General features: G+C 47.0%; 1 protein-coding gene across 1 annotated transcript in view; it reads left to right on the top strand.

The window, feature by feature from the left end:
* Positions 1 to 2,430: 2,430 nt before the first annotated feature.
* UHMK1 (U2AF homology motif kinase 1) overlaps positions 2,431 to 14,397 on the top strand; it is a 27,814-nt gene continuing 15,847 nt past the window's right edge. The window contains exons 1-4 of the mRNA XM_019530724.1: positions 2,431 to 2,853; positions 6,385 to 6,576; positions 7,882 to 7,976; positions 8,960 to 9,036. Of these exons, the coding sequence (XP_019386269.1) occupies positions 2,446 to 2,853; positions 6,385 to 6,576; positions 7,882 to 7,976; positions 8,960 to 9,036 (772 nt within the window). The 5' untranslated portion in view covers positions 2,431 to 2,445. The remainder of the gene's footprint in view (positions 2,854 to 6,384; positions 6,577 to 7,881; positions 7,977 to 8,959; positions 9,037 to 14,397) is intronic.

The raw sequence follows: 14,397 nt of genomic DNA, 5'->3' as shown, positions 1-14,397 counted from the left end.
GTAGCGAGGGCCCCTACCACAGCCCCCAGCCCTCTCTCAGTCGGGGGTCCTGCTCACGCCTACCCCCAATGTCACTGCAGCCCCTGGGTTGAGATGAGGCGCCCTCTCACCCTTCCGCTACTTTGCCGGTAAACAGGCTGAGGGCCTTCCGCAGCCCCTGCAGCCTTGCTGCCCCTGTGCCTAAGCTGTGGAGGGCTGTGGCTAGTAGAGCGGCCCTATGCTCCTGCTGCATCCAGCAGCATCAGCCGGCAGGACTCACGTCCCCTCGCATCAGGCAGGACATGCTTCCTCCTCTGTGCACGTCAGAGCAGGGGTGGGAGCACAGTGCCCCTTGCAGACAGGGCCCCCTGCCCACCACAGACAGGGGCTTGACCCAGGTAGGAGCTGACACTCCTTACACCCGTTGCAGTGTTGATAACTGGCAGCTTGTCGCCTGTCCCCATGGCAACATCAGACGCTGGGACAGGGTCCCCAGTACAGACCTGCACTGTCAGAGATGCCCTGCACCACAGATGACTGCAGGAGTCATCCTACTCTCCCACCACAGCACTGGTGAGCAGGGTCCTTTGCTTCTCCCAGGCTGTGACAGAGACCACCCCATCCTCCCTTGCAACACTACTGATCTGGACATGGAGCACCTGCTCCCCCAGACTGGGACAGAAATGCCCCCTCCTCCATCCAACATCAGAAGCCCATTGGGCCAGGGCTGGGACAGGGACTCCCACCCCCATATATTCCTTCAGCAGTACCAGTCAAGACATGGATCACCAGGCTGGGACAGCGGAGCCCCATTCCTCCATGGGAGTCCCCTCTTTGCTCCACACCTCTGTGGCATTGTTAATGGGCTAGGAACAGTAGCTCAGATACCTACTTCAACATTGGTAGTTGGCCAGGGCTCCCTACCTCTGTTTGGGAGCCACGGATCAATCACTGTCACCCTGGCAGAGTGCCCAGCTCTCTATCCTGCTCTAGTGATTTCCCCATGGCAGCACCACTAAACCAGGTCAGGAGCAGGATGACAACCTCTCCCCTGCACTGCAACCTCTGATAACTGGGACCAGACTAGCAGGGCTGGGCTGTACATCCAGAGTTGCACTAGGGATATCTGTGCTGCTGTGCATTCATCCCACACCCTTTGAAAGTAAATACAGAGAGGTCCTTGCTTACCTGAAGAGGCTCTATGCTGGGCAGAAAGAAAGCAGGGAGAACCCTTGGAGGTGGTGATAGTAGTATAAATTCATTTCCAGGGTAACCTTGTATCCCTTCTCTTACCAGAGTGGGGCAGTTGGTCTTCTAAGGACCAAGTTGAGGAATGTGAGGGTAAACTTCCACTAGCTTAGCTGAGCTGGATTTGGACCTGGCTGGAGCTGTGTGGGGCCTTGCTACTGTGTGGGCTTGGCTATGGGAGCTGCATCTGCCCTGCAGCTCATGGAGAGTCTAACAGTTGACCTGCTAGGGCCTGAGGAGAGGTGCCCTGAGAAATGGAGGAAACTTTGTCTTTGTTAATAGCACATGCTAGTGCTGGTCTCTGGGGACCTGGGAACACATCTCACCCTACAGTCTCCTGCAGACAGGGGCCTGCAGCCAGGCTGGGAATGATAGGGGCCTTAGAGGGTGGAGTGCTGAGGAACATCACATGCTGAAGCAGTTCTTGTGACCCCCACTTTACCCATACGTAATCATATCTCAGCCATGTAGTCACTACGGTGTCCACTCCCTTGGGCAATGCAGTGAGTAAAGTACAGAGCATGTCCTGGGTAGGTGTTCTGGTGGACTATATGGTCTTCACCATGCTCTGAACCTGTTTTGCTTTGTTGCTTGCCCATGATGCTGCTTCCCTGGCTGTGCTGGTCCCCAGCTGGAAGACTTTTTCTTCCCTGCCACCGCTACCAGAGGCATCCGGGTAGGGTGTTCCACCCTGGGCCCTGCTCCTACAGGCCTCCAGAGCTTTCTGTGTAGTGAGGAGGCTGGAGGCCAGTTATGGTAGCTGGTACTAAGGACAGTTTGTTCCTTCCAGGCCATGTTTGGAAGAACTACCTTTCTCACGGGTTGCATCTCACATACTGATGTCGCAGACTGAAATATTTCCTGTACTTAAGAGACTCGAATGGAGAGCAGGGCCTTGCATGGAAATGTGCTGAAAGAGGCATCTTGTAGTCTGCGAAAACCAGTCTAAACGAGGGTGGGACGTGCCACAGGATAAATGGAGTGATTTGCCCAAGGTCGCAGCAGGAGTTAGTGGTGCATTGGAAATTCAGGCCAGCTATCCATAGCCCAGGGCCTTAACCAAGCAGACATGCTGTTCCCAGCAGCCCAGAGGCAGCAGCACAATTTCAGGTGGGTTGTGACCCATGGGAAGCATGGACAGTAACTGATGAAGCTGTTGCTTCAGCAAGAAGTCTTAATTTATAAATCAGTGGCTAAGCAATAAGCTTCTGTTAAAATATGCTTGACGCCAGGGTCTTGGATATACTCCCCTACCATCTTAGAGGAGGAGGAGTGCAGCGGGGCCACAAGTTGCATCAACCTCACCAAGCTCTTGGATTGCTTCTGATTCCAGTGACGCTGTATGGTGTGTTCACCAACCACTTCTCTGCCAATGGGCCTTCACGCTGCCTCCTGCTGGAGCTGCTGGATATCAGCGTTTCAGAGCTGCTCCTTCACTCCAGCAATCAGGGCTGCTCCATGTGGATGATCCAGCACTGCGCCCGAGATGTCCTCGAAGCCCTGGCTTTCCTTCACCATAAAGGCTATGTGCATGCAGATCTCAAGCCACGCAACATTCTGTGGAGTGCGGAGGAGGAGTGCTTTAAACTCATTGACTTTGGGCTTAGCTTCAAGGAGGGGAACCAGGTGTGGCTCACAGCTGCGCAAGCAGTTTCTCCTACCTATTTTGAATTACTCTATATTGTACTCCATGGTCCTAAGCTGATCTCCATAAGCAGTTTGATTTGGGATGGGAGGAGGGTGGAAAAGGAGCATCGAGGTAGCTGTAGGACATGAGCCTGGGGACTTTCTGTATTGCCCTGTTTTGTGAGTTGATATTAAACCAATGTGGTGGTATGAAATGCCCTACCTGATAGGACCAGTAGCCATATAATCAGTTTTCCTGGCCATTACCAGATGCTTAGGAAGGCATCACATCTGTCCCTTAAGAGGAAAATTCTTACCTAATTCCAGTTTATGCCCTAAAACAGAAATGTCTGTTTTCCTCATCCTTTGATGCGTATTGAGGTGTTACCAGTGAATTCCACCAGTTAATTATATGCTGTGCTTTTGATGAAATACCCTTTTTAAAAATAGTTGCTTTACGGTTTACAACGATGCCGCTTGTCTGTGCACTATGCGAGAGAGAAAGTAAGAACATACAGACCCATATCTACCCTTCCCTATTTTGGGTTATTCTGGCTCCCAAGTTCCTGATCTTCCCATTAACCGTCCTTGGTTTCTCAGTCTTTCTGCACCACTTCCTCATTCCCTCTTCCCCCACCCTACTTCTCACCTGTATTTCCACTTCTTTCTCCTATATCCCTTCTGAGATGGGGCAATACTATTGATGCATTTCATCACTGGGTTGGCTTTCTTTTTATTCCTCAGTAAACAGCAGTAGAGATTTTTTTGTTTGGTTTTGGGGGTGGGTTTTTGCACTGAGCAGTCCACAAGGATGGTTGTGTTCCCTTCCTATGCAGTTAGCATTGACAGAAAAGCCTGCAGCACTTAAACTAAGCAAACTTATTTTTCCTCGTGTGCCTGACTTGTCAACCCAGATTTTCATCTGCTGTCAGGCTGCTTCCCTTCACCCGATGGTGTTAGGCTCTTCTGTGCCTCAGTCTCCATTTAGGCAAGTCAGGACAAGTAACAAAATTGTCTGTAAAATTCGTCACCTTTCTCATAGTTGGGCCCATCCTTCCTTGTTAATAAAGATGATCAGCATCACTAGTCCATTAAGGCCTCCCATCATTAACTTATTGCACTATTTACCTCTTGTCCCATAGTTGCTTAGTGTCACTACCAGCATCTGGTTATCGAATCTGCTTTTGGGGGTTTGGTTTGTTTTGTTTTTAATCCAACAGTCTTTCTGTTTCTCTTTCCACTGTTGGGGTGGCTGTTAAACACAGACTTCTAGTAAATAAGATGTAATTTCCCCCCCCACCCCATGAAGGTGGTCCCTGTAGTGCTGTATTCATGTAGAGGTTCTGTCATTTAGTTATTTCAGTCAGGAAAACTGGTGCTGAAGGCAGTATGCACTGGTTTGCAATTCCCAAGATCACCATTTTTTATTTGGGTTTTCTGGCTGAGCAACTCATTCTAATGAGCATACTTTTAAGTAAGCAGCTTGGCTGCTTTATTCTGCAGCTCCTTCAGGCTTCTTAGCTGGATGCCTTTGCTGCTGCTAATCTGATGCCGTCTGTTAGACCAGCCACCACTCTTGCAAATGTGATGCAGAATTTCTGAAGTTCTGTCTGCCTCTTTGCTTTTCAAATGACTTGTACACTTTTCATCTTTTCAGTTTGCTTCAGCTAGGCTGGATTTCCTGTCTTTGGTTTAGTGAACATCCTTGCTGGGCTGAATGACCTTTGTGCCTTGCCATGAGCACACAGAGGGCATCCATCTTGCCCTCTCCCGTCTATGTGATGAGTGATATACACACATGCCATCTGTGACTCCTTGGGCAGCTTGACAGGGCTGACTCTGAAGATTTTAATTTCCTTGCTTCTTTGGAGTCTTTTTTTCTCTCACATGGGATGGAGGGGTGCTGTCACTTACCATTGGAGGGGTTGTATTCTTGGAGGGAAATATAAAACAAGTCTTGGTCACTTATGCTCACTAAAGATCTCAACTCTTCACAGCAGTCAAGGTGGTTAAATTCCAGCCTGGGAAACTACATTTCTAGTGCCTAAATACCCTGCATAGTAGTTTCTTAACTGTGGTAGAGAGTGATTGTGTTCAGCTGCTGTAATCTTTTTGCTTCAGAGGTGGACAGAGAGACCATCTTGTACACCTTGTGCGGGTTAACATCAGGAGGTACTGAGAGAACCTTTAGCTTGTGGGGTCCTTGTGCCGCCATACTATCACAGTGATATGCAGTTGGCTCAGGATGAGATGTATTTTCTTCTACTGAGTTACTGATAAGGATGACTAGGCACAAACTCTTTCCTCAAGGAAATTTGATTTCCATACCCATGTCCTGGAACCCCCTCCATATGAATCAGGCATCCTGAACATCACGTACAAAAAAAGCAGGGGGGCATGTTAGAACAATGTAGGTAAGGGAAGCTTCCCCTTGCAGCTGCTTTTGTTTTCTTTGAGTAGGCAGCATTAAAAGCACTTTAACTTCTCTGCAGTAACAGAAAGCTGAGCTACAGCAACCAAGCAGAAATTGATTGCTGTAGCTCTGCTGACTGCGGCGGTGGGGAGGAAAACCACGAGTGGATGTGCCTTTAACTCCCCAGTCTGCAGGTTACAGATGCCTGTTTTGTGATTTAAAATTGCTTGCAGGGAGTCCCTGTACCTGAACAGAGACTTGAAACCCTCATTGATCCTGCTTGTCCTTTTAAACATGACATAACTAGCTCAGGAGCATGTTGTGGGGGGGCTTGGTCCTGGGCTCAAGCTTCCAGAACTCTCAGTCCGAGGACAGGCAATGATGGGTTGGATGGTTGGTCTGATTCAGGAAGCACCTTCCTGTTATCTGTACCAAGGCTATTCCTTGCCTTTTCTTCCCTAGTACACATCAGTGATGTCAAGAAATTTGTCACTGTCTTATTTGGGAGGTAACCTTTTTTTTTCCGAAAGTGTCTTGCCATACTGGCACATTGGTTACAAAGCATATTGAACTTTCTAAACAAGCCCAGAGTTTTCTGAGCACCACCTATAGATTAACAGTGGGGCTTAGTAAACTGCCTCTCTGAGTTCTTGGACATGTGACAACTTTATACTAATGTAATCAGTTTCCATATTCATGTTTCCAATATATATATATTAGATACCAGGCAAACAGCTTTGTACTGCTATAACTCTTGGCTTTCAGTATAGAATTACCCTGGGAAATATTGGGGTAAAACTACACCTAGCAAAGGTGTCATGTTTGCAGTAGCCCTTTGCTGTAGATGACTAAGCCATTACCTGTGCCTCTCCCACCTAGTGCTGAGGTACTGTACAGTGTTTAGAGGAAGCAGTTAGCCCAGGTAGCTGCTCACTTCCCCGTTCCAGATCCTAGTGTAACTTACTTCGGCGTACAAAACTGTTATAAATTACACTGACCTAAATGCTTTGTGCCTAGGTCCCAAAAGGGGCTCTCTAAGTGGGCATGGGGGGCAGGGAATATAGTTGAAAAGCTGATTTGAATGATGGTTCTAATAACATTGGTTTGACCTTCCCTAGGATGTGAAATATATTCAAACAGACGGGTATCGGGCTCCAGAGGCAGAATTGCAGAACTGCCTGGCCCAGGCTGGGCTCCAGAGTGAAATAGAGTGCACTTCTGCTGTGGATCTCTGGAGTCTGGGAATTGTTTTACTGGAAATGTTCTCAGGAATGAAACTGAAACATACAGTCCAATCTCAGGAATGGAAGGTAAGGAATAGCTGCATCTTGGATTCCCAGATATCGGGGTGGATGCTCTTATTCTCATGCTCCTTTATTTTGTCTTGTTGATGTAAGATTATTTTCAGTATCCAGGAAATACCATTAGAACAACCACTTTCAGTCCCATGTGTCTTCTGGGGTATTATTGGTCGAGAACCTGAAATCGCACCTGCAGGACAAGAGTTTCTTTGTGGCCTGAGTGTAGTTCATGACGTTCATCCTGCAGAAAAGGTGAAATATTGAGGCTCCCAAAACTACCTCTGGACTCCCCATGTAAGAAGAATTACAACTGGTTTTGGCATAACACCAGAACAACAAGCAAAACAGGCTAGGTCTTTGCTAATAGCTCAGGAGCACAATGACAAAGCAAGAACGTGCTTTCTGGCTTTTAAAGCAACTCCTGTGCTAATGTGAGGCTTTTTGTTAACTGTGCTCTCTCTGAGGGGGAGAGATGTCCCAATCATGGGACTTAAAGCCTGACTGGGTTTTCTGATGTGAAATAAAGCAGTTTAATTTTCAGCTCTCCTCCCTGAAGTAATCTCCATTCAGAAAGATTCTCAGGAATAAAAAAAACCTCTTTCAGTGCCTGCCTGCCATAGATATATCTAGATTAGCCCAAAATCCTCTGCATAAGATGGGCAAAACCACTGGTTTTGATAGTCTGGAAGAGAGGGAGCAAAAAAGAATGGGATATTTATTTGAAATGGAGCTGTCTAGCTGATGGCCTTCAGGCCAGATCCAGCCTGTTGAGAGTTTTGCAGATTCCCCCCATGCTAGTTCTGATTGCACTAGTTGCAGAAATGCAAGCAGCATGGCTTCATTTGTGCAGTGCCACTCTTGTGTTAGTCAGCTTTGCCAAGAAGCGCGCTCTCTCTCTCTCTCTCTCTCTCTCTCTCTCTCTCTCGTGTGTGTGTATTGATATACTTGATACACAAGTGTTCTGGCTATTTGGAGTTATGCTCTATGTAGGCAGTTTGAATTAACCCACACTGAAGGAAGAGATCAAGGTGATCTGAAGAAAACTTATGAACAAAATTATGTTTTGCACCTCGTTACACAAAGCTTTTGTAGAAGTGCAAAATATAATTTTGTTCATAAGTTTTCTTTAGTTCATCTTGATCTCTTCCTTCAGTGTGGGTTAATTCAAACTGCCTACATAGAGCATAACTCCAAATAGCCAGAACACTTGTGTATCAAGTTTAGAAAGTATCATTGCAACACTTCTAGCATTATGGCAAATGTTTTACATTAAGATTTTCTTTCCTTCTAAGTCTGGCTTCTTTCTCTCTCCAGACAAGCAGTTCTGCCATCATTGATCACATTTTTGCCAGTGAAGGTGTGGTAAATTCAGCCATCCCAGCCTATCACCTCAGAGACCTTATCAAAAGGTATGTTACAATAGCACATTTACTGCAAGCAGTCAATATAGCACATGTTCAGCATGATTAATCTCAGCTTTGTTATGATTTTTGCCTTGCTTTCAGGTACTAAGAAGTTGTAACCTTCCTAGGCTAGCATTTTTTTTTAATCTTCACTCTTAGGCCAGTGCAGCTTCATAAGTCACAGCAGTGCTTAGAGCTTTGGCACAGATGGCTTTCCAGCATTTTAACTATTCTGATCTCAGATTGATTAAAGCAGGTGGAAAGGACAGCATTTAAAAACCCCAGCACCTTGCCTGTGCAAGTACTTCCAGTGGAGCTGTGGTGTTTGGAAAACTCAGAAAAACAGTTGCACAAATGCACTTTACTGGGATAAAGGAACATTATAAAACTGTGGAGAATGCCTTCCCACTCATATTGGCAAGGTGTGCTGTCGACAATTTTCAGTTCTGGATCTCCAGGTCTGTAGAAGCCTCTCATTTCTGCCTCTCTAGCTTAGATTTTTTTCAGGCAGAGAAATTGGCTTGAACCTGGCAAGCTATTGTGGTGATTTTGTCACTTTCGGGCTGCTGGAAGGGGAAAGCTCTAAGCAGCAGCAACAGCATGAGCATTAAGATTGTAGGTGAGGAGGATGGAGAGGCATAGTATACTACTTTCCAGGCATTCAGTATTGCGAGTCCCTGGGGGGCACTCTTTGGGGAAGGGGGAAAAAAATGGTTTTGGGGTCCCTGTAGCACAGTTGCATTGAGTCCTAATTCTGGAAAGATACAGGTGCCCCTCAATGAATAACAGATCTTTGAGAATCATGGAGGGGTATTGATGCAAACAAAGGAAATTTTGAAGTGCTTACTCAAGTTAGATTGGAGGACAGATTATGCTGTGATACTTATTCATGCCAAAGTCTTCAGCCTTGCTCTGAAATGTATCTTCTACATTCAGCCTTTGCTGAAGTGATGTGAATCAGAATATAAAGAGTGTCTTTTTTCTTACAGCATGCTTCATTATGACCAAGGAAAAAGAGCCACCGCTGAAAAGGCCTTGTGTAGCCCATTCTTCAGCATTCCTTTTGGTAAGTCAGGTGACCTATCCCCTGTCCCTGCCTCTTTAGTGTGACTGCACATACAGAGCCGGAACTGTTTGGCCCCTATGGTTTTCTTTATCTCCATACATCAGTCTCTTGTGCCCAGCAGTACTTATCCTCTCCCTTCTGTGGCGTAACTGCAGAGTAGGGTCTGAGCTTGCCTTGTGCTTTCACTGTTACTAAATGTGGTTGTAGGCCTTCTGTCTCCCTGAGGGCACTAGTATTGGACTCCCTGTGGAAGTGCCAGCAGCCCCATATCATCTGCATAAGATGGGCAAAACCAGTGGTTTTGACAGTCTGGAAGAAAGGAAGCAGAAAAGAATGGGGTATTTATTTGAAATGGAGCTGTCTAGCTGATGACCTCCAGGCCAGATCCAGCCTCTTGAGAGTTGTGCAGAGATTTCCCCCCATGCTAGTTCTGATTGCACTAGTTCCAAAAATGCAAGTAGCATGGCTTCATTTGTGCAGTGCCACTTGGGGGTTAGTCAGCTTTGCCAGGAAGTAGAGCTGATTAGTTCAAGCACAGCACTTTGTGGGCATAGTTCTGCTATGTGCAGAAGTAGCTCAAGTATCTCTGCAGGGTGCTAGGCAAATGGGTTGTGCAGCTGTCTGGGAGAAGTGTGCTTTGCAGAGGGCTAGAGACGGGTGTGGGAGACCTGCATTTGGAGAAATGGGGTGAGTGGAGCCAGGGAGGTGCTAGCCCCAGCCCCAAATGGGGGAAAATCTCTCCCCTTCCTCTCCTTTAGGCCATCTTGATTTGATAGGAATAGCTGAGTGGTGTGGTTGCCATCCAACCCTTAAGTAAACACCTACGATATAATCCACATCCCAATTTCCCTATTGAAAATATGGTCTAAAACTGTGCCCGTTATGGGATACTATGTAAAGGTCCTCAGACAGCCCTAAACTCGAGGAGATGGTATTAGCGCATGGGTTTCTTCATTCCTCATATGGTACAAGTGTGGTGGCTTTGAAGTCAAGAACATGAGTGGTGACAGATGTCTGATGATGGCACCTGTTAGCATGCCTTCCCCTCAGGTAAAGCTGGCTTGCACGCAGGTCCTGGCCATTGCACTGAAATAGCACCATGCTCCAGGGAATGGCACCAGCCCTGGGGACCAAGTAGCTGGGATTCAAATGCTGCCTGTACTGGTGATTGTATGGCAAGTCCCCCTGCACACAGGTATTGGGATCTGCCAGCACTGCCCTCTCTCTGATCTGGCACTTTCATCTTCACTGGATCCCATGCTTGGATCCTGATGCATCAGGACCTCTCCTGCTTCTCTCGGGTCCCTTCCCTCAGAATCCTGTCCCTGCCGCGGCACCCTCTAGAACCTTTGTCAGTGCGTCTCAGGAGTTATGCCTGGCTTTACCGCCTCCTGCCACAGCCCTTTCTGTGCTCTGCCTCTACATTGGACAGTGCAGCTGTGGCCTTGATGCATCCTCCTTCCTTTTCCATTCATTCTGGTGCCAGCGTGGTGGTACAGGGCCTCTCATCTCTGGCTGGGGGAGTGACTGGCTGTGAACTTCAGGCAGCCTTCCCTGAGCTTGGTACAGGTTGAGGGACTGAGCAAACTACAGAAGAGCATAGGGCAGCTCCAGGACACCTTTGTGGCAGCCCTGGGTGGGAACTTTCTTCTTTACCTGGATCTTGGTCAGGAGGAGCTGCTGTTTCAGCCCTGCCGGGGCACATTGGCTTTTTTCTTCTCTTCCATTAGGGATTTCAGTTGCATTCGAAGCTCTGTCTCCCCAGTCTTTCACCATCTGGCCCTGAGTGAGCCCCTGTCATTCTGCCTGGCACCCTTTTTGATCCGTCACTCAGCTTGTACAGACTGTGAGGTTTGTACCCCCAGACTCAATTTTGACCTGCTTTCCTACTTAAGGAAGGTGGAGGAGACCATCCAGCCTAGCTGGCTCTTCTGGCTGGTTGCTCCCAGAGGGCAGGGTGTATTTCCCCCCTTCACATTCAGGGTGTACCAGGAAACCCTCTTGAGCCAGAAGGAACGGAGGGGCAGATTTTGGCAGTTTGAGAGGTTTCTAGAGGAGAGGAGATTTGAAATGTTGATACATTGGGCTGTTAAAGCACAACACTGGGACCTGGAAGATCTAGGGTCAGTTTCCAGTGTGCTACAGGTTTTTTTTACATGACTTTGGACAAATCATTTGACTCCTTAGTGCTGCTTCCTCGTTTGTGCAATGCAGATCTTGCTTCTTGAGACTCCTGCAGGATGAGAAGGAACAGCTTGTGAGTGCTGGATTGCTACAGCAACAGGGGCGCCAGATTTAGAAGTCAGTGTGGACCTTTAGAATTTTGTCTGACATCCATCCATCCACTGATTCTGATTCCACAGTTGAGCCCTTTAACTTTGGGTTGAGCTAAAATGTGTCTTTTGAGAGGGTGTTTTTGATCTGGATTTAAAATGTGGAAGGGATGGAGAATTAACTAGAGATGTCAGGAAGTTGTTCCAGTAATCAGTCACCCTGATGTTTTAAAAATGCTAATCTTATTACCATTTTGGAATATTTGCTAACTTCAGCTGTAGGCTCGTGTTCTATCTTTGTCTTTTGGGTTAAAGAACCCTCTGCTCTAGGACTGGCAAAGAAGTATTTTAGATTATAGTTCCAACTCTTGTGTTCCTTAGCTACTATTTCTGTTCCATATAGCAGTCATCTGGTTGCATAAGATGATCTGCCAATTTGCGTGGTATGCAGAGGTGCTGCAAAAAGGAAGTCTTGGACCATTTAACATTTGATATCCTCTCAGCTGTTAAGTCATGTGGGAAAGGAATTCTATCTAGCATGGTGAATTGATGTTTGTGGCTGTCCTTTGCCACTCCTAAACCAGCAATATCAATCTCTGTCAGTTTGCTTGGGAGCCACAATGCATGCTGAATATTCATCGCTCTGGTTCAAAAAAACACTTCCAGTGGGTTGACAGTTCTTTTTCAAACTTAGCAGGGTTTTACTGGGATTTTTACATCATTACCATCCCACCACAGTGTGGGTAATTTGAAATATTCATCTCTGAATTGTTTAGCTTCCTTTGGAAAGACCCTTTGCTATTAAGCACTAATTCTTCCAGCCCAACCTTTAAGCTAAAGAACTTCATGCTACTTGTATGAAGAGAAGGCAGTTATCTGGAACTAGTCTTAATGTGATCACAGCTCGGCTGGGTTTAATTTTTATCTTTCACATCTTCATAAATTCACCAACAAGGATGGCCTGCAACCATTTGGTTTGTGTGTGTGCTCCAATAGAAAATCCATAAGGGAGCCACCTCAACTTTTTCAACAAAAACAGTGGAAATCTTAGAGGAATGTGGTGCTGCTTTCTCAGCTTCTGTAACTTTCAGATAAGGACATAAGTATGTCTTCCCTTTGGAGATAACATGGGCCAGGCTGCCAGTAGAGGTGCACTGATACATCAGTCCCATATTGGATCGGCACCAACAGAAGGCAAATTGACAGTATCGGCAATCAGCTTTTTTTGATGTGGCCAATAATGTCACCAATAAATGCCCTGTGCATGCACGCAGCCACAGAGCAGCATGCCAGTGGCCAAGAGCTCAGCCTGGCAGCGTGGAGAGCAGCCAGGTCCAGCTGGTAAGTCTGTTATGTGGGAAGGGGCTTGGTGGGGCAGGCATTGTACAGCTGGGGCAGGGCACAGGATGGAGCTGTGAGGGACTTATCTAGGGAGCATGTAGGGGGGCAGCTCCCATCACTGCATGAACCCTGGGAGAGCATGGGGGAGCATGTGCCCCTGGATCTGCACACAGGGCAAGGGTGGGCTGTCACTATGGGCTGGGGCAGCACTGGGCTTTTCTTGGTGGGAGGGCTGGGCTAGGACTATGCTTGGGGTAGGCAGTGGCACTGGGAGGGTGGCTATGGCAAACTTTAGGGTGGCTGCAGTCCCTCCCTGTAGCCTCCCTCCAGTGCTGCCACCACCTGCCACAAGTCCAGCCCGGGCCAGGCCCCACTGGGAAGAGCCTGGCGCTACCCTGGCCCCAGCCTGCAGTGGCAGCCCACCCTCACCCTGAGTACAGATCTGGGGGCACATGCCCCTCATTCCCTCCTGGGGTGCATATAGTGACGGGAGCTGTCCCCTACTCTACCCCCTGGATGAGCTGCTTGCAGCTCCATTCTGAAGTCTGCCCTGGTCCCAGCCCCATACCCTCATGCCTCACCATGGGGGCCTCAATCTGCCCCCTCCTCCCTTGCCCCTTCATGCTTTCACTTCTAGTTGTTGTACACTGGCTGACCCACCTACACTGGTCATTCTGCAGGAATGGTAGCTTTATGTTGAGAAGTTCCTCAGATGCTTAATCGCCACGAGTGAAAATCCTGCAGCTACTTTGAAGAGCAGTTTACTTAGTACCTCTGCTTGTAGGTAACTATAACACTGGTTTCTCACTTCACCGATTCACCTCCCAAGACAGGGCTGAACTCTAAGGCAATATATTGCTTAAGGTAATTGATGGATTTTTTTTTGCCTTCCATATCCATTCCAGTTGCAACTCAAAACATTTTTAGGATATGTGATAACAAAGGCTTATTTGGATCAATAAAGACAATGCTTATGTAACTGGGATTCAGGAAATAAACAGGTCTGCTAGCCAGGCTTCTCTTTTCCCCTGGGGACTTGAATTGGTTCTCTGAGCTCCAGAGAAATCCAAATTTAGAAGTTCAAATATAGATGTCCAAATTTCCTTCCAGCCTGTGCCCAAAATTTATAGATGGCTGGTTCTAATATTCTGATGAATGATCTCTGATTGGATGTATTTGTTTGTTTCACTGAAACTTTTAGAACTGGATTGAATTAGATTTCTTGTAAACCTGGAAGGTGTTAATTAGTTGGGATTTACATCCTTGGAAAAGCAAAAGGGAGGATTCCTTATCTCTTTTCCCTTCCCATTGTGGAATGCTGTTTAAAGTTTAACACTGACTTGCTATTTCTTCACCTTAGTTTATGGTCAGACCAGGCTGCTTTGTTTTGTACAACTCATCTCAGCATTCTAACAAAACACATCTATTGCAGCAAAATAACATTCAGTACATTTGGCTACATCAATCACTATTTATTGTTCTTCCTTTCAAGCTTTCTGCTCTGTTTGATTGTGTCTAATTAAACATGAATGACTTCCATTGCTTTGCTGACCAAACCAGTTGTTACATCTGCAAAGGCTCATGCTGTGGTCACTCAGAGACAGACTTCTGGGCCCTTCTGCCTTAACCACATTTCTGCAACTTATACCTAGACATCTTGCAAAAAAAAAAAAAAAAGCAGTGTGGCAACAACACATACCATTGCCTTACAACTGACCAAATATATTTTAAAAGGAGTTGAGGCAAC

The sequence above is a fragment of the Crocodylus porosus genome, unplaced genomic scaffold, assembly GCF_001723895.1.
Source record: "Crocodylus porosus isolate Cpor-Errol unplaced genomic scaffold, CroPor_comp1, whole genome shotgun sequence".
Lineage (NCBI taxonomy): Eukaryota > Metazoa > Chordata > Crocodylia > Crocodylidae > Crocodylus > Crocodylus porosus.
This window is presented reverse-complemented; position numbering and strand designations above follow the sequence as displayed.